The sequence below is a fragment of the Panthera leo genome, chromosome F2, assembly GCF_018350215.1.
Source record: "Panthera leo isolate Ple1 chromosome F2, P.leo_Ple1_pat1.1, whole genome shotgun sequence".
NCBI classification, from domain to species: Eukaryota; Metazoa; Chordata; class Mammalia; order Carnivora; family Felidae; genus Panthera; species Panthera leo.
The window spans coordinates 4,386,463-4,410,243 of record NC_056695.1 but is presented as its reverse complement, the minus strand read 5'-3'; the positions used below and the strand labels follow the sequence as shown (position 1 = coordinate 4,410,243).

The 23,781-nt window shown below is 42.8% G+C and overlaps 1 protein-coding gene across 1 annotated transcript in view; it reads left to right on the top strand.

The window, feature by feature from the left end:
* PXDNL (peroxidasin like) overlaps positions 1-23,781 on the top strand; it is a 423,364-nt gene that overhangs the window by 276,439 nt on the left and 123,144 nt on the right. The window contains exons 5-6 of the mRNA XM_042923424.1: positions 13,500-13,571; positions 18,943-19,014. Of these exons, the coding sequence (XP_042779358.1) occupies positions 13,500-13,571; positions 18,943-19,014 (144 nt within the window). The remainder of the gene's footprint in view (positions 1-13,499; positions 13,572-18,942; positions 19,015-23,781) is intronic.

The window sequence follows — 23,781 nt, the reverse complement described above, 5'->3', positions numbered from 1 at the left end:
TACCTTTTGTATGTTAAAAGCTTATCTACTATGCATTTCTTTCTTACACTTCCAACCAAGATAGAACCAATGTATTCTTTGTGCAATGCTAATATACCCATGACTTCGCAGTGACCAACTTCCTCAGTGAGAAAAACAGCTCTGTGTTCTTCAATTACTGTAAACTGGTCTATTCACGGTTGACAAGCTTTCTGTAATCCGTATATTACAATATAATATACGTAATACGTATATCTTAAATCCGTAATACGTATTAAATACGTAATACGTATATCTTAAATCCAGAAATAACATATAAAATAAAACCATAGCTGTGGGCACAGAGAAAACAATATTCATTTATGGGAAGCTTTGGTCGATGACCTTTCTAGTTCTCTCTGAGGTGTAAATCCCCAGGTGGCAATCAACCATGTCTGGAAATTGGATTTATGGGTTCCACTGAGAGTGCATTCCAGCCTAGAACATTTAGAGAATTAGGGAATTTTAAAGTTGATAAGAATGTTGTGGAGCCAACTTAAGTCTAACTTTTATAAGGTTTGCCTTTAAAAAGTGAATTTGAGGGGCGCCTGGGTAGATCAGTCGGTTAAGCGTCCGACTTCGGCTCAGGTCACGATCTCGTGGTCCGTGAGTTCGAGCCCCACGTTGGGCTCTGGGCTGACTGCTCAGAGCCTGGAGCCTGCTTCTGATTCTGTGTCTCCCTCTCTCTCTGCCCCTCCCCCGTTCATGCTCTGTCTCTCTCTGTCTCAAAAATAAATAAACGTTAAAAAAAAATTTAAAAAAATAAAATAAATAAAAAGTGAATGTGAGCTTCTGCAGCCAATTTAAAACAAAAGGCAACGGGCATATATGCATTCAAGTAAAAATGTTGTTGTCTCAAATGTTTGTGAACAGATGCATTTACAGGAAATTTTGAAACATACTGCAGGTAATGACCTTTACTGGCTTTTGAGTAACTTTTATTATAGCTTCCTTCTGCTTCTTTTGGAAGAGTTTTGTTATTGACATAGTAGTCAAATGCCATGCCATGCTTACTGCCAAGCAGCCAGTAAGGTCATGCTGCTGGGTGAACTATAGGCAGGCTGCCCTAAGATGGGCCACTTTGGCCTGAAGACTATTTTGAGTTAAAAGCACTCCAAACCCAGCGGATTCAGAAGCTCTTTACCTCACCCTCAACTGCCTGCCTGTACCGGGAAGAGGACTATTGACAGAGACTCCTCTTTACCCAAGAAACTTATCTATATAATAGGACACGCTTTGTTTTTTCAAATGCCTCCTTTTGCCTTCTGGCTGGTGGTCTTTCTCCCCTTGGTATCCTCAGACCCCTCCCCTCCCCCTAGCTCCCATAAGCATCGGATTGTCTGTCTTGGGAATTTCCATGTCTGTGTGGCTTCCCCATACACGTGCTATTAAATTTGATTGTCTCCTGTTAATCCGTCTCTTGCTAATTTGATTCTTAGAAGGACCAGTTAGAAGGACGTTGAAGAGTAGAGGAAATTCTCTCTCCCAAACAGAACTAAGGACTTTTCTGATTCTTTGCCCATCCCGGCTCAGTTTCTGAGGCGATTTCTACCCAGGAAGAAGGCAGATGGCCCAGGCTCTAGCAAATCAAAGACTGGCTGGCCTCTTGCGCTTCCTCACTGCTTGCCATCTTCAGAGTCTTTTCAACTAATCTGACCCTTAGAGCCAAGAACCAGTCTGGAGGCACACAGCCTCACTCGGCTGGGATCCCACGTCGGGCTTTAGCCTGCATTAATCTCTCTTTTACCTCACCTCTCACCTGTTAATCTCCTTCTTGCATCCAGGTCCTTAACACCCCGCTAGCTACAGTCCACCATGTTGGAACAAGTCCCAGATGCCTCATGCTTCCATGAAAATTGATTTCATTTGTGTGAAAACTCTGGAGGCTGAGGGAAAGGTGGGTCATGTGTGAGGTCGTGTAAGCACAAACCCTCCCAAGATGTTCCTTTTCTCCTTAGAATTAGTCCTACCTCTCTTCCTTCTTACATGCTACTCTCACAAACAAATCTACACTTTAACGGCCTGGACAAGCACGTACTGGAATATATCCTCCCTTGTGGTTTTGGTCCTTCCAGTGACCCCTGTCTATGCCATCTTCCTTAGAAGTCCCATGGCACATGTTCTGTCAAGTTTATTTCTGCCTCTGTCTTCACGGTCAGGTGGTTTAGTCTTTGCACTTCTCTTTAGCCTATTTCTTTCCTCTAACTTTGTTGCTTTCTTTTCTTCACAGCATGAGCTCTGAAATTTCTCCAGTATGCTGCTTTTATCTGAAATACTCTATACTTTTTCCGCTTTCAAAGTTTTAGTAGATGTGTGAAGTGTGTGCAATACCCCATTCAGGGGATTTTATGGAAATGATCTTAGAAGGAGCCATCTGACCTGATGAATATTGTCCACTGTGACCATGCCATAAAATTATGGCACATGAAGGAAATGTGAGGTCATGTCCTTATTACCTTGGGTTTAAATTCAAGTAAGTATTTTAGCAAGTAACTTAGTGAGGTAACGGGACATTGGAGTTCAGAGCTTGGAAGAAATATGACAAATGCTGTATGCTGGGGAAGGGGACATTTACTTTTTCCCCTTCTCGTGTTTCTCCAACATTTCTTCTCAAGCGTATTGTATCCTTGACAGGGGAGTGTTGCCTGCTCCACTATGGGCGTTCCTCTCCTTTCCCTTGCACTCTCCCCACAGAAAAAGGAAGAACAAATTTCATGGGCTGGCAATTTAGAGTTGCTCTGTGATGACCCGTGGTGATGGCCAGGCCAGCCCAGCTCTTTCTGTTCTCTTTACAGCTAGCCTGCAACCCGGTCGCGAAGTGGCCTTGGAGAGTGGTATCCAGTCCTAGGGATATCTCTGAAGATGAGCTTGAGAAGCCTATGATTTTGATTTGGAAGCAGGCAGTTGGAGGCCCTGCTTTGGCCTCAGCACTAAACCAAGTTGTCCATTCTAGTTTTTCAAAAGAACTCTGGGAGTCACAGAATGTTGACTACATATAACAATACATACATATTTGTACATATACATATACATATACATATATATACATGTACATGTGTACATGTATACATATATACATGTACATATACATATACATATACATACAAATAACTGCTTCTCAATCGGCTCTTGGTCATGTCTGTTGTATGAAGGACAGGAGTACGGGTGGTAGGCCTTGGCCAAAAAGTCCCTATGCCAAGCCCCTGTCTAAAGTTCTAAACCTTATGGATTTTCTCTGCCTCCTTTGCCCTATATTCCAATCAAACGCCATGGATATCTGCCACATTCCAGGAAATGCTAGGTGATTTTTATATATGAACTGCAGTTCTCGGCCACCTTGAAACAAGGCGTCATTTGTTCCATGTCACGAGGAGGCTAGTGATTTTCCCAACGTCACAAAGTAAGGGGTCGCGTAGGGAGGTGACTACAGCCTCCTGTGCCCAAAGCCTGCGGTCTTTCATCGCACCACACTGTCCCCGTGCAAGGCCTGTGGTGACTGGTGGGTTTTCTCTCGGGTTTTCCCTGCATCACGTTACACTTGCTCAAGTTCGTCCCAGACGCTCATTTCTTCATTTCCACACCACTCTGGGAGCCTCAGGTTTCCTCTTATTCTGTTCCCTTGTATTGCCTTTGGCCAGAGCGTGCCACTAAATCACAGCACTGATGATATCAATTCCCTACCCTTGACCCTTTTGATTAGTAACTCAAACAAGCACACATCTATCAGGGAAGACAGCCTATCAGGAGAGACACGCAGTCACAATAATAAATAACATATAGAATCACGTAAGTCTATGGCAACAATTTTAAAGGGTGCGTGCTTAGGAGAGCCAGGGACGTGGGAATGTGGCTGCAGTCTGAAACAGGAAGGGTCAGAGGGGGCCTCACTCAGCAGGTGCATGAGAGCCAAGACTTCAACTGGGGAGGGATGTGGCTGGAGCAGAGACACAGGCTCCGTCAGCATGGGACGCGGCAGATCACAGGAGCGGATTTGCTTTGTATGGTGAACGATTTGCTTTTTGTTCTGCAAGAACCCTGCAGGGGTTGGAAGAAAGAAGTGGCGGGATTCGTCCGACACGTTTTAAAATGATGACTGACTTCTGCCTTTTCCTGCCTTCTTCTGAGCTCTCTGTTAACAACAGACTGTGGCCGGGGGTGGGGGGGGGGTGTGGGTGGGCAGGGGAGTAGTCGCGAGGCCCTTGGTATAAATCAGGCCAGAGGAGGTGGTGCCCCTGCCGCCCTCTGTAGCAGTATAGGTTTTACATGGGTGCGCATTCTGGGTCTATGGAAGTAACCCCTTGGATGTAGGACATTGGAGGAAGAAAGAAGGCAAGGATGCTGTCAAGATTTTTTGGCTCAAGCAACAAGAAGGAAGTGCCATCAGCTGGGAGGGAGGAGGCCGTGGGGGGGGGGGCGGTTATGGAGGGATAATCAGGGTTGCAGACTTGCACGTAAGTGTCAGAACTCTACTGGACAGCCAAATGAAACTTGGAGGCAGGAGTGGGAGAGAGTGGTCTGGACTTCCCGTGCGGCTGGGGTGTCACTGTTCTGCAGAAAATGTTCACAGCCACAGGACTGGCTGGCACTGAGTGTGGATGCAAAGTGGGAAGCCTGGGGACTGAGCCCTGTGCCTCCCGCACAGGAGGCTGGGTAAGAGAGAAGGAAACAGCAAAGGGATCGAGAAAGAGCGACCCTTCTGGCAGAAGAGGCACCAGTGTGGAAAGTACACTGAGGAGGAGGGAGTTACCAACGGGCTCAAATGTCATTGAAAAATCAAATTTCAACACCAGCTCTAGCAGTGACGATAAAACCGTACTGAACTTAACCTTGCTTGCTGTAGTGACAACTCAAAATGTGCTCCTCTGTCTTTATTTCGTATATTTCTGTGACATTTCAGAGTTGATCTTGCCTTTTACGTTAAGGAGAAAATTGAGGGCAAAATTTCAGAGACGTCTCCCTCGCTTTCCTGGCTACCAGGATCCTGTCATGAATTGGTGCCAGCCTGGTTCACTGGGTCACTCTCTCAGCTCCTGTTTAAAGTGACGCCTTCCAATTGTGCATTGGTACCATCCAGTCCCTTCCGTCCTCTGCAGGGTCTTCCTTAACTTGCTTCTTTTAGTTCTTTCCTCCTCTCCTCTGGCACCCTTGTAATTGCTTCCCACCATTTTGTTCTTCCCGGGCTCTGGAGTGTCTCTTCCACTCTCCAGTCCTTCAGTCTCTGCTCCATACAGCACCCAAAGTCACCACCACTGTTCCTGCTTAAAAAGCAAACCAGGCTTGGGGCACCCGGGCGGCTCAGTTGGTTAAGCATCTGACTCTCGACCTCAGCTCATTTCTTTATCTATTTCAGGGTCATGAGTTCGAGCCCCACTTTGGGCTTTACCCGATGGGCATGAAGCCTGCCTAAACAACAACAACAGAACACCAGGTTTATATCACTATACTGTGCACCTGAAACTAATATAACATTGTAAAAAAATAATATAAAAACCAAACCAGTCTCCAGCTCAGCGTTTTGCAACCTCGGCAATGTTGACAGGAAGGGCCAGGTAATGTCGTGGGGGCCGTCCTGTGTTGAGGACTTGGAGTGACATCCCTGGTCCCTTCCCATTGGATGCCTGAAGGAGCACCTCCCCCAGCTGTGACAAACAAATGTATCTTCACCGATGGCCAGATATTCCCCTGAATTGGAAACTTCTGCTTTAGTTCCTATCTCTCTCTCTCCAGCTAACTTCCAGTCTTTTGTTCACATTGCTACCAGAAGAATGTTTCTAAAATAAACATTTCACTAAGGATTTCCATTTCTTTAAATCTTATAATGTGTCCTGATTACTTTCAGGATAAAATTCAAACATCCTTGCTGAGTTTCTAGACTTCTGCAGGCACTTACGCCTCTGTCCAACTACTTCTGTTCTGGAGAAGAGCCTCGTGCTTTCACTCCTCTGTGCTTCACATATACTTGTCTTCTTGCTTCCTAAAACTGCCTTTCTTCTTTTGCATCTAGGTAAGTACAGCTTGTCTGTAAAAATTAGCTAAAGGATCCTGTTCTCTGCGCAACTCTTTAAATCTCATTTGGATTCTTCCTATGCCCATGGCATTCCTTGTGTTCATTATCATAATACATATCCTACTCAACTACGGTCATCGATTTCTTACCTTTTACCTCTAACCAGACTGGAATCTCTGAGAAGGTCAAGGATATTGTCTTACACTACAAAGGAACTCAAGAAAGCTTAGTCATGCTTTAATATGCTAAAGGATCGCAGAGAAGTAAAGTTATTTCTGACATGAGCAATCATTATGGTCATCGTGGAGACATTACCATTTGAATTGCACCTAAATGGATGAGAAAACATTTTAAACACAGACACTGGTTTAACAAAAGGGAGATTCAAGAGGTGCTTGGGTGGGTCAGTCAGTTGATCTTTTGACTCTTGATTTCTGTTCAGGTCTTGATCCCAGGGTCATGGGGTTGAGCCCGTGTCCGCCTCTGTGCTGAGCTGAGTGTGGAACCTCCTTGAGATTCTCTCCCTTCTCCTTCTTCCCTTCCTCTGCGTGCATGCTCCCTCTCTCCTTCTCAAAATAAAATAAAATAAAATAAAATAAAATAAAATGAAATAAAAATACATAAACAAATAAATAAACAAAAGGAGATCCAGACACAGGGAAATTGAAATTTGGTTAAAGGATGATTAGACTCCTGTGAGGGAGGAAGGGAGTCACAAGTTGGCACGAGATCTTGGGACACTTTGAATTCCAGCAGAGGAAAGTGGAGAGATATTAGGGACCCTAATAAGAGGCCGTTGTAATTAGCGCTTTTTTTCTGTAAGAGCTATCAAACAATCCAATATAGTAGATTGGAAAGAAGAGGGTTGGTTTAGATGGGCTATTAGTTCAGGAGAAAAGAAATAAAGACTGGAAATTGGACTATACCTAAACTGTTTTCGAAACATGACTTTTTCCGTAAGTATTCTAATTTAGGATTGGAATAACATTTTGAGGAATCTAGCTTGTACAGTAAAATTTTCAACTGGTTTTAGCTGTTTAAGAATAAATATAATCCTTGTATAATAGATTTTGGTAAAATAGACTATTATTGACTTCAGCACAGCATGCAAATAAGATACTAGAAAGCTTTTCTCTTGAACCTAATGGATTATGGTAATTCAGTCAATTTTTGTCTTTAAAACCAGTTAAAATAATTTACTGTGCTCTGAAATAAAGATCTCCGTTCAAATGCTTAATTGACTGCTAAACTGTATGAATAATTTATTGTTCTAACAGATCGTTCTGACTTGCTATTGTGCAATGAAGCTAGAAAATGCATATTTCAGTCTCATCTGATTCGCATGGAAAGTTGGGAGTCACAGTGGTGCATCCAGCAGGCAAAAATTCTCTGGTGCATCTGGAGGCAGGGCACAGAAGATCTCCAAGTCAGCCCTCACCTCTGTGTGCCTTCTCTGAGGTCTGTCTTAGGTGCAGGATTGTTGAGGGCTTTATTTGAAACATCTCCTTTGCCCTATGCTCCCCGCTCCTATCTCCTTAGCTTATGTTTTAGATAGACGTGTGCAAAATTAAATACACAGACACACCCAGACTCACACACACGTATGTGCAACTTCTGTCTCCCAGCAGCACTCCTTTTCCCTTCCTGAACTCAAGGCTTTTGAGGAAATAAGAGGTAGCTACTTTTTCCAAAAGGGTTGGGAACACTGAACTTCCATTCTTTTTGACTGTGCAGTTAGAAACAGATAAATACAATGTTCTCCTCTCCATCTCTGTTCTCACGTTAGAGTGGGGTTGCCAAGGTGATGGTATGGCACAGTGGATTTGTTTTTATGTGGCCCAGTGAGTTCACACTAAAAGCTAAATCAAAACTAGCAACTTCGCTCCCCGAGAACCGCTCTTTCTCTATTATTTCTGTTATTTTTGTTGTCATTCTCTGGCCACATGTTCTTGCTCTGCTCTGCATGTTTCGTAAAACTTGGGAAGATTTTTGTTCTCATTTGGGCGGGCTAATACCTGGGGCTGGCTGTGTAAGTAAATATTTACTCAGAGCGGTCAAGTATGGTGTCCTTGCCCACAGAAAATTGTGATTCTAAAACATCTCTTTGGAATGAGATGAATTCAGAAAGCCCCAGGAATCTGCTAGATGTCCTCCAGGTTTGTTAGTGCCTAATGATTCTTTAAGGTTTTAGGAAATGCGATTAAACATACATGATTGCAGACCTCACAAAAGTCAGGCCTCTGTCAAAATTTGTCATGGCTCTTCCTCGAGAAAATGCAGTGCCCTTACAGGATGTTGGGCCAATATTAACTCAGAAAGTTTTCATTACGGTTCCTAAGCCGGTCCATCTTTTGTTTTACACACCCTAGAATGTACTAAGAGTTCAAGGTCTTAGCCTCTCCTTTGCAAAGTCAATGCTGTGCGAAACCACTGGCTGGTCATTTGTTCTTTCAGTGATCAACTGTATAGTGAGTATCTATCTATCTGTTAAGCCTGTGCTAGGAAACTGGGAATGTTGGAAATGAGCTTAAACCCCGCACGGTCTCTGTCTTCATGGAACTTAGAGTCCAGTTAGGGAAGGTAGACATGATCAAAGACTCACTGAGACTCGTATAAAATTGCAACCGTGCAGGGCAATGAAAGCCTGTAAGAGGGGATTTGACACGGAGCCCGGAGAAGGCTTACTGGAGGAAATAACACAGTTGGGATCCGAACACGGAGTAGGAATTCAAGCAAAATGAGAAGGGAAAGGAAGGGGAAGACTGCATGAAGACCTTTGTGGGCAGGAGCGTGGCCAATACGAGAGCCCGGGAGAAGGCAAGAGTGCCGGGGTTGAGGTGGTGAAGGAGAGCGGGGTAAAAGGGAAAGATGGAAAAGAATTTTCAGGTGAGATCCTGAAGGGACTTGGCTCTGTTAGAGAACTTTCTCTTCATTCTCATACAAATTGAAAACATTTAAGAGTTCTAGCAAGTATTTCCAGAGGGAAGAGAGGAGAAAGATGTAGGTAGACCAGTTGAATACTTTCTGTGTTGCAGCACCTAAGGTCATGCCCTGGTCTAGTGTAGCGGTTAAAGGGGATGGGATAAATTCAAGAGATACTTAGAAGGCAAAATCAAAAGAATGAGGAGTTTGTATAGGATATAGGGAATGAGGGAGGAAGGGTCAATCCTAGTTTTCTGACTTTGCACACGGATATGTGATGGTTCCTGTGCAGGCAACCGCACAGGAGAGCAGGTGGGTTGGAGGATGACTATAACCTTGGCCGCAGACGTACTGGGTTTGTGACACCCATAGGATAGATAAGAAACTAGGTGTCTGAATCCAAATCTCAGAGGTACAGCTGGAGGTATAATCTGGAAGCCTTTTCCATAGAGATAATTGGAGCCATGCATGTCGATGAAATTATCTAGGGAGGCTGTGTTTGAATAAACATGAAATGACAATGGTGGTAATTTTCTGTGTCTAAATTTGTGTCTTATTTGTGTCTAAATTTCTTTTCTTTTTAAAACCTTCCTTTAATGTTTATTTTTGAGAGAGAGAGAGAGAGAGAGCAAGCGCACACATGTGGGGAAGGGGCAGAGAGAGAGGGGGACAGAGGATCCAAAGCAGGCTCTGTGCAGACAGAGGAGAGCCCGGTGTGGGGCTCAAACCCACAAACTGTGAGATCATGACCTGAGCTGAAGCGGGTCACTCAACTGACTGAGCCGCCCAGGTGCGCGCTGCGTCTAAATTCCTTGGAAGGATTCAAAACAACATTCTGGTCCCTTCCAGTGATCATTCACATTTATCTACCTGCAAGAAGTGCTTGAAAATGTCAGAATTTTCAACAGCCGAGGAAAAGTGAGGTTGTAAGGAGGATAGACTTGCTATGTTATCACGTTGAGCAGAGAGTAAAAATCAAGCCTAAATACTTCTCTGACTGCAATAAAGCCATGGCATAAATCAACTAAGCCTAACAAAACATTGTACTGCTTTGAATTGGGTTAAAGTAAAAAAAAATTGTTTTTTGAAAAAAAATTATGTTAGGAAATTTGTTGAATCACATGGACAAAAACCTTAGACATCTGTGCCACAATCAGACAGAATTCTCTTGGCTGTCTTACTTCCCTGCTAGGAATAAAATCTACTTTTGTGCATGTTTTCACATTCATTAGTAGTGAATTCAAATACTAGTTGCTTATCCTACTATATAGTGTATTAAATTGAAGTTCAGTAGAAAGTATGTGACCTGTAAGAGACCCGGGATGAATCTAGAATTGGGGAGATTTATTTTGGGGAAGTGTTCCTTGAATGGGGAATAAACAGGGCTGTGGTTAGAAGGCTCTCAGTATTTGCATGTTGGAAAAGAGTATGCATTTCTTATGAATCACTAAGTACACGTTGCAAAATAGAGAATAGTTAAATGTTAAAATCAGTATTTTTCAATTACTCTAATTACTGCAGCATACAAATCACAAAATCTATTGACAAAAAATGTAATTCTAGATTAGTCCTTCACATCATAGTAGCTACAGCACTGAACAGAATGTTGTACGTTATTTTAACTTTTAGATTGTCTCCTGGCCCTGATTTTAATTGGCTCAGGGCTCCCTACAGAAAGGGCTGCTCATCCTCGCTCATTCTTGTTCCCTTCTTTGTCGTTACCCGCGTTCCTGTGCGAGCTCTGGGACGCGTGTTTGACCCACGATGCCGAGGGAGAGTGTTTGTGCTAAACTCCAGTTTTTATGTGGTGAAAATTCTAGTAAGGAAACTGTTCACGAGAAGTTTAAAAAGTAGGAAGGAAGAAAAATGAGGGCCTAGCTCACTCATGAACTGGAGTACTCACTTTCAGAATCTTCAAGTTGGCATTCAGGTGGCCAAAGGACAGACCTGGGCTTGGGGCCCCCTTCCCTGTGACTTGTTAGGGTGGGCCAGGACCTGGAATGAGATACTTTCCCTCAGTTAAGATCTCGACACCTTCCAGGAGAGGAAGACACTCATGTAGTGGGAACAACAGCCAGGCACGCTGAGGAGTAGCCCCCGGGGGTGTTTGCGAGCACGATTTCGCTCCACGTGTGGCTTGGACTTATTACTGATGAGCTCGGGACTTCTCCGTGTGGAGAAGACATTTCCGTCCTTGCGAAAGGCTTTGCTCCTGACCCGGGTGAATCAGGTCTCACTAGGCCGTCTGTATGTGCTCTGCCTGTCTGCTGATCTGGGTGCAGCTGTTCCCTTGGCGACCAGACAGGCTGTTGGGCCCGTGTGAGAAGAGAAACCTGTGCCTAAACCGAACCGCGGTCCCAGCAATTCCAAGCTGTGTGAAATTGAGTAAGTACCTTACCGTCTCTGTACCTCATTTTTCCCATTTAAATAATGGGGGTATTCATAGAACTCATCTCGGTGTAGCTGCGAGGATTTAAAATGACCAGATGCACGTAAAGTACGTAGAACAGTAAGTGTTTAGTGTTGTTACTATTACTATTATTTAGCTCATGCTAAATCGGAAGCCCTAATCAGCATTGATTCATATTCATTATGAAGCGTCCATTTGCGCTCTGTTAGTGAGCAGGAACCCCAACCACGCGATACACGTTACTTGAAAGAAAAGTCCTGTGACAGACCTCTTTCCAAATCATTCTTCACTGCAGTCCCCGAGGCTCCTTCCTCTCCCGCTCCTTCCTCCCACACCTGGTCTTACCCCCCCAACACCCGATGCCGTCTCTTCCTTCTCGAAGTCTCCTAGGCTCTACCTCTGGCACTGGGCGCTAGGCCAATTACAGAAGTCATGATTTTCGGGAGGGCAGCGTGTGGTGGGTGTGTGAGTGTGTATGTGTCACATAAAGGAACAAAGACAAGGCTGTTTTATGCAAACATTAAAGCAATTGTGTCACACGGTGTCACTGTTGTAGCTTTTATAATTAGTGGAACCCTCGGAAGGAATATGGCGACCACCAGCCAAGAGGCCAAATTTCACGGGGTGCGGAGTTGGCTCCCGGATCCGACCCAACACAGTCTGCAGGGATTATTCCTTTCCAACTGGAACCTTTTCATTCTGTTGTAATTATTATGCTTTTACGCTGCTGTCTGAAGTGCTCATCCTATGAGAATGATTTTATAAGAAAGGAGCCTGGGAATGACGTAGTGGCATCTCTTTTCCTTAAAAATCTTTTTTTCTTCGTTCAAAAGTAGTTCCAACTGTGATCAAATAAATCTATTTAAGTGTAAACATGCAAAATGCAAAGCTTCTCTTCCTGTGTCCTCCCTTCAAGTCGCATCACTTTCTGTTGACTAAGTCAAGCGCAATTTATTGTGTTCTTCCGTCAGGACATAATTCAGTGTGAGACTCGGTGTGTCCTTTCTCGTGGTGACTTTTGTGTTTGCGGTGCTTTCCTGGAGGAAATTCACTGTAGACTGCTGTACGCGGCTGTTGGTTTCGTTTTGACGACTTGAAAAGGCCGTGTTTAGAAGTCAGGTGCAAGGTGACTATTTAAATGAGAAGTCAAGTGCAAGGTGAATATTTCAGTTAGGAGTCGGGTGCAAGGTGAGTAATGAAGCATGCGGCCTTAGCAGTGGATCTAAGACTTGCTTTGCGGAGTCCTCTGCTTTGAAGGCTCGTTTCTCCATTTCCTCACAGAATTTCTGAGAGAAAGGGAAACCTTTCTGTCGTCAGCTGCGCTGCTTTGTCACTCTGAGAGACGCCTTTCTGAAATGGCCGCTTTGGAAACATCCACTGGGTTGATTGCATAGAGGGGTACCAAGGACGGAGAAGGTCTAGTTCTAAAGGGATTAAAAAAGACACATTACTTTTTGTATATCCTCTGGCATAATTAATTCATTTCAAATATTCATGTCAATACAGTGTGTCGTTCCTTGTTCTCTCTAGAATGGAACATTCCCTCTATCCTGAAATGTAATAAGCATGTGGTCACTTGTCACGTGTCTTCTTATGATGCCAATCTTAATTATTATTATTATTATTTTTTTTTTAAATTTTTTTTTAAGTTTATTTATTTTTGAGACATAGAGAGACAGAGCATGAACGGGGGAGGGTCAGAGAGAGAGGGAGACACAGAATCGGAAGCAGGCTCCAGGCTCTGAGCCATCAGCCCAGAGCCCGACGTGGGGCTCGAACTCACGGACCGCGAGATCATGACCTGAGCCGAAGTCGGACGCTTAACCGACTGAGCCACCCAGGCGCCCCCTTAATTATTATTCTAGCTTCACTTTAAAAATTTTAAGGAGTAGAGGAGGAACTTCACCAACACGTAGCATCTTTCTATTCAAGACCGCTACCCAAGAAAAGGGGTAACATACTGCTTCCGGATGTGCTTCCTATTGGTTCCCGGTTGGAATGTCCGGTTTTTAGGACCCAAACTGTAGAGCAGAGGGGACTTGAAATGCTTCAGAGCTGAATTTCAGCCGAGGCTATTGTTAATTTCTCATTTTATTTTACTTACCAGCACGCGAAATAACCAACTTGTTTTGTGCCTTGCAGCTATATTCATTTCAACCAAATAGAAACGCTACAGCCGGAGACCTTTGGAGACCTTGTGAATTTACAAAGACTGTAAGTGTTGACTGTTTCCACGTCCTTTGCTTCTGCTTTACTTCTTTTTTTATACAACGTGTTGACTGCCGGGGAGATCAGGACATTTTGTTGTAAGCCTAAGAAGCAGGGCCTGCGCCTTTGTGCTCTAAGATACAGTCACTGTGAGACATTCTATAGTTTGAAATCCATGGAGAAAAGATGAATCACCCAATTAAAAATAGGGCAAGAGCGATGAGCAACATTGTGCGAAGGAGGTAAAACCACTTTGAAAACTTGAGGCAGAATTGACCACAGTTAACCATACACAGGCCCTGTGACCTATCGATCAGTCCCACTTCTGCTTCTAGACACAACAGATGTGCACCAGGAGGCACATTCTGGAATGTTTACGGCAGCATCGCTTCTAACCCCTCCACCCTAGAACTGACGCAAGCACCCGACAACAAAAGAAGAGAAATAGATTGTCGCGTATTCGTAACCCAGGAGACTCTACAGCACATACGAGTCTCAGAAGCGTTCTGAAACAAACAAAAAAAAATCAAACATCGAAAATCGCATAGTCTGATTTTGTTTTTAGAAGAAATTCAAAAACAGCAGAAACATGCATGGTAGCTAGAAGTTAGACAGTGGTTATCTTTGGAGAGAAGGAAGCGATGGGGGACAGCAGGAGGGGGCTTCTTCAGCCCTGACAGTTCTGTGTTTTTCTGTTTTCCCTGGATGGTAACTACACAGCTGCATTCACTTTTGGGGAAGTCATCGTGCTTGCAGCATGGTGGGCACACGCTTCCAGATGAATGTTATATTTAATACAGCTTTATGCGATAACAGTAACAAACCCAGAGGACACTTGGACAGCCTTCTCTTGTGTTGTCTTTTACCGGATGAAGATGCTCTAACCCTTAATCTCTTCTGTCCCTTATAGTACCAAATTGATTGTGATTTTAGTAGAAGATATGGTATTTTTTAATTTTTTTTTATTTTTTATTTTTTTTTCAACGTTTTAAATTTATTTTTAGGACAGAGAGAGACAGAGCATGAACGGGGGAGGGGCAGAGAGAGAGGGAGACACAGAATCGGAAACAGGCTCCAGGCTCCGAGCCATCAGCCCAGAGCCTGACGCGGGGCTCGAACTCACGGACCGCGAGATCGTGACCTGGCTGAAGTCGGACGCTTAACCGACTGCGCCACCCAGGCGCCCCTGGTATTTTTTTTAAGAATAAAAAAATGCAGAATGACAGAGCTACACTGAATCAGGAATCTGTTTGAGTTAAATATATTGGGAAAAAAATTGGAAATTAGGAGTTTGTAGGTTCTGAAAAGGATGCCCTTTCATAGGGATACAGGAAATAGACCCTTAAAATGGAAAAATAAAGAGAGCTAATCAACTGCTTTTCCCATGCCATTACTCTAACCTTATCTGCATATGGAAGTACGGGAATTGTAATGCATAAAATTGCCTTGTTTGGATTTGTGTGTTTGTTTTGCTGAAGGAATGAAACGGACTAGAGGGAACTGGGTAGGAAAGCGTTCTGTACCCCTTTCTTGTTCTACCAGCTGTGAGCAGTGAGTTCCGCCTTGGCAGATTTCTGCTTCTCAAATACTAGACTGAGGGAGGACAGGCTTCCCTCTTTAGTTGCCCCTCCACACAAAATCCATTACTTTTCTTCTGTCCTGTAATTTTTTCCCCTTAGCGTTTTTTGCCACAATCTCTTATCTGTTGGTGACCTTTCACATTCTGTGCTCTTGACTGGTATGGATTTATTTATTGTATTGGCCATCTGGGCTATTATTTCAGTAGAGTTGTGAAAGAGAATGAGGCAAATTCGTATGCCTAGCCCACTATTTTGAGTCGGCATTCTTCTGCCTATAACTTTGAAGCATTTGTTGAAATGATGTTTTAAATGTTAAAATTAAATGATCATATTAAGGTATTTCTCACTCTAAACAAATTCAGCCTGACTTTGCCTGTAACCACACGTCCGCAAGTAATGTGCATTCAGCAGCAGCGGCAGCAAGAGGAAATCTAGAATAGTTCTTTATTTATAGGCTTTGATAAAAGCCCCCATGTGTTGCATTCATAAATAGAAACCCCTACCACTTGTGTGGAACGTTCTTTTCAGTGGAGGCATGATGCCAACGCAGACCAGTGAAGACCTGTGTCTTCGTCTTTTCTATGAAGAGGAGAATTACTTTGAAAATCCTGGCCCTTTACCAAAGTTAGATTTTTCTCCAGTAGATATAACTTCTCTTTAAACAGCCATAAACTATGTATTATGACATCACCAAGCAAAAGACTCTATATGCATTTGGTGAAGCCACATGGATTTAAACTGGTAATTGAGAGCTTGATGCACAGGCAGAAGATTGCAGTCATGCCTCTGGTGAAGTGTACAGAATTCCGACTTTTTGTCTAATAATTCACGGTTGCTATGGAAGAATGATACCGTTTCTCCCCAGTGCCACTTGCCAATTGCACAGTGGTGAGATCTCGGACGTTCTTCATAAAGCTGGCTCCTTGTATTTATTTTTTATGTTCATACTGACCTCAGCAAGCCATAGTTTGTATTTCGCCTGCTTTTTGTTTGGAATCTTCAGTGAATCTGTCTTTAAAAAATGGGGAAAAGAGATCAAGAGGAAGAAAACCTTGATATTCTGTATCCATAAAGAACATTCACGGTGACTGAGCATACATTTGGTTTTATTGGTTTGGGGAGAATACCAGTTTGAAACAACATCACACTAGATGCTTTACGGAGTCAACCTGCCTGGAAAAATGTCTTCTTTCTCAGGCATGCAGCTCACTAAAGCCAAGGCTTTCTCAAGAAGCTTTCTCAAGGTGTTAGGAGCTGAACAGGAGGTTTTCTCTACTTCTTAGAAGGCTCTTGGATTTCCAGTGGATATATCTTTAAACGCTAACATAAATTTCAGGCAGAAGATACACTTTTCTCTCCTCAGAACATTAATGTTGAAAAAAACCCTCATTCATGGCTTGGCTTGTTTGATAGCATGTATATTTCTGTCACAGCAAAGAGATCAGTCTTTGTATCAATTCCAGTCCAATGGATACTGCTCATGTTTTTAATCAAGTGTCTTTAACAGAAAACATCAGCGGCAAATAATTAGACAAACTTTCCAATACAGGAAGAGGTGCTTTTTAGGACTTGTTGGGACTAAAGCAGTCAAAGTGATACTTCCACAAGCAGAACTCAACACATCATCTGCAAAGGCATTTTGAAGATTGACTTCAGGGAAGTTGGAAAGAAGAAAGAGAAGGCGGCACAGGCATGCATTGTCGCACCCCTGCTAAACAGGACTGCTGAAATAGTGCTTCTGTTTTAGTACCGTCACTGACATAGTAGTCTAGGAATTATCTAATAACAGTAATTATAATAATAGTAGCCCCATTTTATAGACAAAGGAACAAATAGTTACAGAAATAACAAGTGGTGATAACACCTGATTCGGGAAGCCCAGTAATATGTAAGACATCAACTAATGTTGAAATGACAGCAATTTGGACATTTTCATCACTGTACAAAATTAAGGAAATTGTTGACAATGATTTTTCAATATTTACATACCTTGCTTCCAAATCTGTGGTGGTGGAAATGTTATTCTTTTTTCTTGATTTGATTTGCCTGTTCCACAATTAATTCTGGTCTACTTGGCTTGGAAAATAGATAACATCTTTCGATCTCTGATTATTGATGCAATTTGCAGCCTTTTAAATACGTTAAGAGAATAATCAGCAGCCTTTTTACTGTTGTTATCACAACGCACTATGCTAGTTATAAATAGTCAAATAAGCTTGTAGTCCAGCAAACACACACACACACACACACACACGAATAAGTTGTCCAAATTATTTGGCTTTCCCCAAGGTTCAGCTGAAATGTACTACAAGCTTTTTCTCCATTATGAAATTCTATTCCAATATCCCCTGAGATATGAAAATGGATTAGGGCTTGTGGGGATTTAGAATTACTCTGTGACTTCCATCCGTACACCCGTCCTAACCTGTTTACTATTTCTTCTCTAGTCATTGCTTCTTAGTTTGGTGAATTGGGTGGGGCAGAGGATGATGAGTATAAGGAACTAAAATAGTAAGGATCAGGAAAAAATTTCTATCTATTCAGATGTGCTTCAAATTTCCAAAACCATAAAAACATTGTGCTCCTTCTGACTCCCTGTTACCTTAATCCCTAATAGATAATTAAAATTAAGCCAAAAACATACATTGCTAGGAAAACATGGTCAGATGACCCTATTAAATTTTGAGATAGGAGCACTGGTCATGAAGTGGGACTCAGAGGGAGGCTGGATGTAGCCAATTGTTAACACTTTCTACATATTATTCAATTATTTGTGCCCATTTCCTACAGTCTTCAGAAATAAATGGCATGAAGGGATGCCTGGGTGGCTCAGTCGGTTGAGTGTCTGACTCTTGATTTCAGCTCAGGTCATGATCTCAGGCTCATGTGATCAAGTCTTGCATTGGACTCCACACTTCTCTTTCTCTCCATCTCCCTCTACCTGTCACTCTCTCTTTCTCTCTAAAAGAAAGAAAAGAAAGAAATGGCATGGAGCTTTCCTCTGTTTTGCAGATTATTGTTTTGTCTTCTTTTCATACACATGCCCTTGGTTGAATATGCTTTCAGTGGTGCTAGTGAGAATGGGAGCCCAGCTGTCATCTGCTGGCCCTAATCTCTCTCGTCACAGTGCAGGGAGGTGGTATGGCCGGGCCGTGCTCTCAGGGAGCCCAGACCAGTGCTGGACTGACCAGGTGAAAGGAGAGGTAGAAATCCTGTGGCATGGGCCTCCTCCATTGCCTCTATCCATTACCTCTGGTGATGGAACCTAACTGGGAAGAGGAAGCCAGGGTCAAAAGAGCCTGGGGACGAGCTTCTTCTGTGATCTTCGCGGGCTGTGGCCATGGATTTGAAAGGGAACAGGCAAATGGTTGGCTGAGCCACGGACCAAGCGGCACCCAGTGGAACTGGAGTTTAGCTAAACTGCAGGATCCGGTCAATCATGGTTTGCTTGAGGCCCCCTGCAGTCATACATACACTACTGTGCCATTTGTTTTGATGAAAACATTCTCTATGTTGATTTCCTGTGTGTTTAAAGACTTCCTTTTGTGGTTTTCTCTTTAGCGCTTGTAATCTCTAACTAAAACAAAAAATTAAAAGACAAAAAAAGAACACGGATGAGAAAATACCAGTATAGTGGTAGAAACGTGCATGTAAGTCTTTAAAACGATGCTTGCCTATTTGCCTTTCCTCACTGAAATATTTTTGAAAATGTACTATGGAGTCAGTTAGACTTTTTGAAAAAGTCTCCTAAATCATCCTTACTGTGCTGCGATTAAAAGTTACCCTTTGTTTTTCAGGTTTTTGCATAATAACAAATTATCGAAAATTCCGGCCGGGAGCTTTTCTCATCTGGATTCATTAAAGAGACTGTAAGTGAAAGGAAGCATGCAAACACAGAAACCATATGATTTCCCCCCAAATAAATAAACCCCAAGCGATGATTTGCCTTTGTCTCCTTCTGCTGTGAAAGATCATTGCAATTCTAGCGTGGTCGAGAGAAAACGGTTTCGTTAACTGCACAGCGATAGAGGACACAGATAGTCTACTGAGCTTTTCATGTATTCCCTTAGAAGTGACATTCAAAAGGAATACTGAAGACAGAACTTTCCTCGGTTCTCAGTAATTTCCTTGCTGGTCAAATCTAAAGGCTCCCAAGACTTCCTTTTCCTTTCGCTTTTATTTAAAAAAGAGATGTGAGAAGTTCCAAAGAAAGTCTGACTCCTCTGGCCAGACTTCACAAGCTGGGCCTCGTTGCACCGATGGTTACAGGTATAGTTCATTTCTTCCGACACTAAACAATTCAGAGCGAACACCCCAATCCTGTTTTAGTCTCCAGCTGCCTCGCTTTTCCGTCTGCCTCTGTGAATCACTTGCCTTTACCCTGATCTGTCTCTGCACCCCGCTCTCTGGGTATACTTCTGCATCGTTGATGGATTTCTGGTTGTTATTTTTCCCCTGGGTGAGTTCCAGTTATCAGATAAAGATCAAATGTCCCGCTTCCCGGTGCCAGTTGGAGGGGACATGGGGGCAGACTCACAGAGGTTTCTCTCTCAGCCGTCTTGGGGGACCACGTTGTTGCTGTTGTCTTTCTGGTGTGATGTGCCCAGGTCCAGGTTGACAGGCAAGGGAAGGTGAAGATTTAAGTAGGTATTGGAACACCGAGGGAGAGAAATGTGTGTTGTACTTGGTGCCTGGAAATCATACTTGGAATCGCCGTGTTTCAAGGATCACGAATCATCAGGAGGAAGGTCCATCCAGCCCCAGTCCATTGTTTCGGGCGTTCGTGCTCTGTTTTCTGTCATGGCCGTTCTCAGCGCAGATGCTGCCTCCCCTGTCTTTTCTCCTCGGGCTGTGCTCTTTGTGCTCAAACCCACCAAAGCCTTGCTTGGTGATTCTCTTCACCTGCCAGAATCTTACTTCTCAGAGCTGGTTGCACTGAGCCGTTTGGAAAAGTACGCGCGTGGATTCTCATTTGCTGTCGTAATAGACTTTGTCTTCTAGAGCAGTTTCAGGTGCGCAGAAAGTAGTGAGACTTCCCACGTACCCTCTGTCCCCACACACAGCCTCCGCCGCTCTCATCCCCCACCAAAGTAGAATAGCTCTTAAAATCCACACGTCGGGATCACCCAAAGTCCGTAGCACATCTTAGGGCTCACCCTTGGTATTGCACATTGTATGGGGTCAGATGAATGTGTAACGACATATAGCACATGGAACGTCGTATGGAATATTTTCACGGCCCTAAAAGTCCTCTGTGCTCCTCTGTTCATCCCCTCGTGCCCGCAGCCGGCTCCATAGTTTCATCTTTTCTCGAATGTCATATGACTGAAATCTTACAGCATGCAGCCTTTTCAGATGAGGTTCTTTTACTTAGTAATAGGCACTTCAGATGCCTACATGTCTTTTCATGGCTCAACAGAGAATTTCTTTTTAGTCTAGAATACTAACTAGTCCATCGTCTGGTTGTACCACAGTTTATTTCTGCCTTCACCTGCTGACGGACATGTGTTTGCTTTCAAGTTTTGGCCATTAGAAATAAAGCTGCTAGAAATATCCACGTGTAGGGTCTGAGTGGACATAAGCTGCACGTGCTTTGGATACATACAAAGGAGCACGGGTCCTGGATCTTATGGCAAAAGTATATCTGGTTTTTGAGAAATTGCCCGGCTGTCTTCCGAACTGGCTGTACCAACGTGGTCCCACTGGCAGTGAGAGGTCACCGGCATTCAGTGTTGTCAGGGTCCTGGATTTGGGCCATTCCGATTGATGTATAGTGGGATGTTGTTGTTTTCCACATTCTTGGTTTTGAGTCATATCTGGAAAGTGAAAAATACCAAGATATTTTGCAACAAGGCAATAGGATGCTTTATTCTGGTAGTGGGAGGAATATGTTTTTTACTTGCCTTCTTCCTTTTCTTGTTGAATTTGTTATACCATGTATAGTTAGAGTCACTGTCTTTGTATATTTGCGGTTATAATTCCCATTAAATGTTTCTTTTCTACATAGATTTCTACCTGGGTATCATTCTTGACTTCTAAGACTCTCAGAAAGTCTTGAAATGCTAAATCCCTTGTTTTTTCCCCTAATCTCTTTGTGCTATTCTTTCTTGTTAAATTTTAGTAGCAGCTTTTTTGTTCTAACCTCTCACATTTAATGAAACGCATTCACTCCATTGCTGGAACGCACACAGAGAAGCAAATACTAATCAAGAAGCAGAGGCACACCTTATTTTAGAGTGATGTGCTGTTGTGTATATTCTATGCATGCACTGTCTTTATTTCGAATGTTTTAAGCCACTTTTATTTATTTATTTAATATAATTTATTGTCAAATTGGCTTCTATACAACACCCAGTGCTCATCCCCACAAGTGCCCTCCTCAATGCCCATCACCCATTTTCCCCTCCCCCACCCATCAACCCTCAGTTTGTTCTCTGTATTTAAGAGCCTCTTATAGTTTGCCTCCCTCCCTCTCTGTTTGAGACAATTTTTTCCCCTATCCTTTCCCCCGTGGTCTTCTGTTAAGTTTCTGAAGATCCACGTATGAGTGAAAACATACGATATCTGTCTTTCTGTGACCGACTTATTTCACTCAGCACAATAGCTTCCAGTTCCATCCACGTTGTATGTTGTGTTGATGTTGTGTTCATAGATGGATGGTGCACTGGTCCCTTCTGGTCATGGTAAACTGACATACAGACGATCTGAGCCAACTCTTCCAGGGTTCATGAGATCTTGGTCAGGCTGAGATGGTGAGCCCTGGTACCTGTTATTCCAAATCCTCAAACCTGTGCCTATCCAGGCTCTAATTTATACATGAAAATCAGAATACAGGAAAGTAACTGAAGGCTAGTTAAATAAGCTATGTGTACCATCAAATAGATTCCATCTTCAACAGTGAAGTCTCTCAACAATTGAAAGAGTGTCACTGCATTGGTCGCATCTGGGAGTCCGAGAAACCTGTGTGGCTCACATGTGCCCTATCAGCACTGGGAGCCATAGGGGACACCGACTAATGGTTTCCCCGTCCGTTCCATATCATTTCTAACTCATGACGACCACGTTCCTTCCAAGAGTACTGAGAAAGTTAAGGAAATTCTTTTTAAAAAGTGCTTTTGGATCTTTATGTGAAAGGGATTATGTAAGCGCAAGTGATATATTACTGTATTTTCAAATAGAAAGATTTGAATTTGAACTTACCCTGTGCTTTTTTATTCCCTTTCAAATTGCCCATTGAGCAGTGAACAGACCCAAGTGGGTAATTATTTTACTGTTGTGATTCTTGACTGAATGCGATCAAAGAGAAGTTGTCTTTGATTTAGCACATCGGGTGTGATATTTGATGTAAGAGAGACTTCAAAATAGAGGACAGTGAAATGGCAGTGATTTTAAGTGTATTACTAATAAGTATGGGCTAATAAAGATTAAGACAACCCACTTTTATTATTGATAAAATAGTGTTTTATCTAGTATCATCTAGTGTTTTATTTTTCAAAATTTATGGCTTTAAATGATAGGCTATGTTTTAAGTAGTGCTTTCTCAGTATAAATTTGGAAACACTCAGCTTGTAAATCCCCAAATGGATTTTTGTGCAAAAATACAGTACTATATGTTTTTTCACTACCATAAAAATTCTAGTACTATATGTTTTTTCAAATATAAAGGAGGTTTTTTTTTAATGTTTATTTATTTTTGAGAGAAAGACAGAGCATGAGTAGGGGAAGGGCAGAGAGAGAAAGAGACACAGAATCTGAAGCAGGCTCCAGGCTCTGAGCTGTCAGCACAGAGCCCGATGAGAGGCTCAAACTCACGAGCTGCGAGATCATGACCTGAGCTGAGGTCGGACATTCAAGCAACTGAGCCACCCAGGCACCCCTCAAATATAAAGGAGTTTTTTAAGTGGCAAGTGAAAAAAGAATAACCTATAGTTGTTTTATTCATGTTTTATATCCCTGCTATGGATGAATATTTTAATTGAAGTCAGCGGTCATAAAAAGAAGAAATGAAATCTTATGCTCTAGTGTTGTTAAAACACACAGGCATGAGGATACATATGGGAAAGAGTGGATCACTGATTAACGGAGGGTTGTTATGTAAGCAATGATGACATCAGGGAAATGGAACATTCAAGAATGTTGGGTCCCAAGGGAGTTGTTGATGTCCTGGCTTTGGTTCAACTCAGAAATCTCATGGTGATACTAAAGTGAGAATTTGCACCTTAATATGTAACAACAAACTGCTTTTGATAAAATTACCAGACATTAAACTCAAAACATAAATCAGAATGAACTTTGGGCTCCTTCATGTTGAAATAGATCAGTTTTTTAGCAAAGTAGCTGGTTCAGTAAATCAGTCAGTGACAAGGGACAGCCAAGGACACTGAACCCAATACCTTGCTGAACAAGTACCAGTCAAGTGTTACGTCTTATACATCACTCTGGACAAGGCTGAAAGTATTCTCCGTTTCAGTTATGGCTTTATTTTCTCTGTTTAGTGTGAAATCTTGATAGAAGCATTCAGCAAATAAAATCCATACCATTCAGTAACCTTTTAATGAATGTGAGATTTTTCCCCTTAATTTTAACTATTTAATGCTGCTAAATATAGCTAGTTTTCAGTGTAATACAGTTCGAGT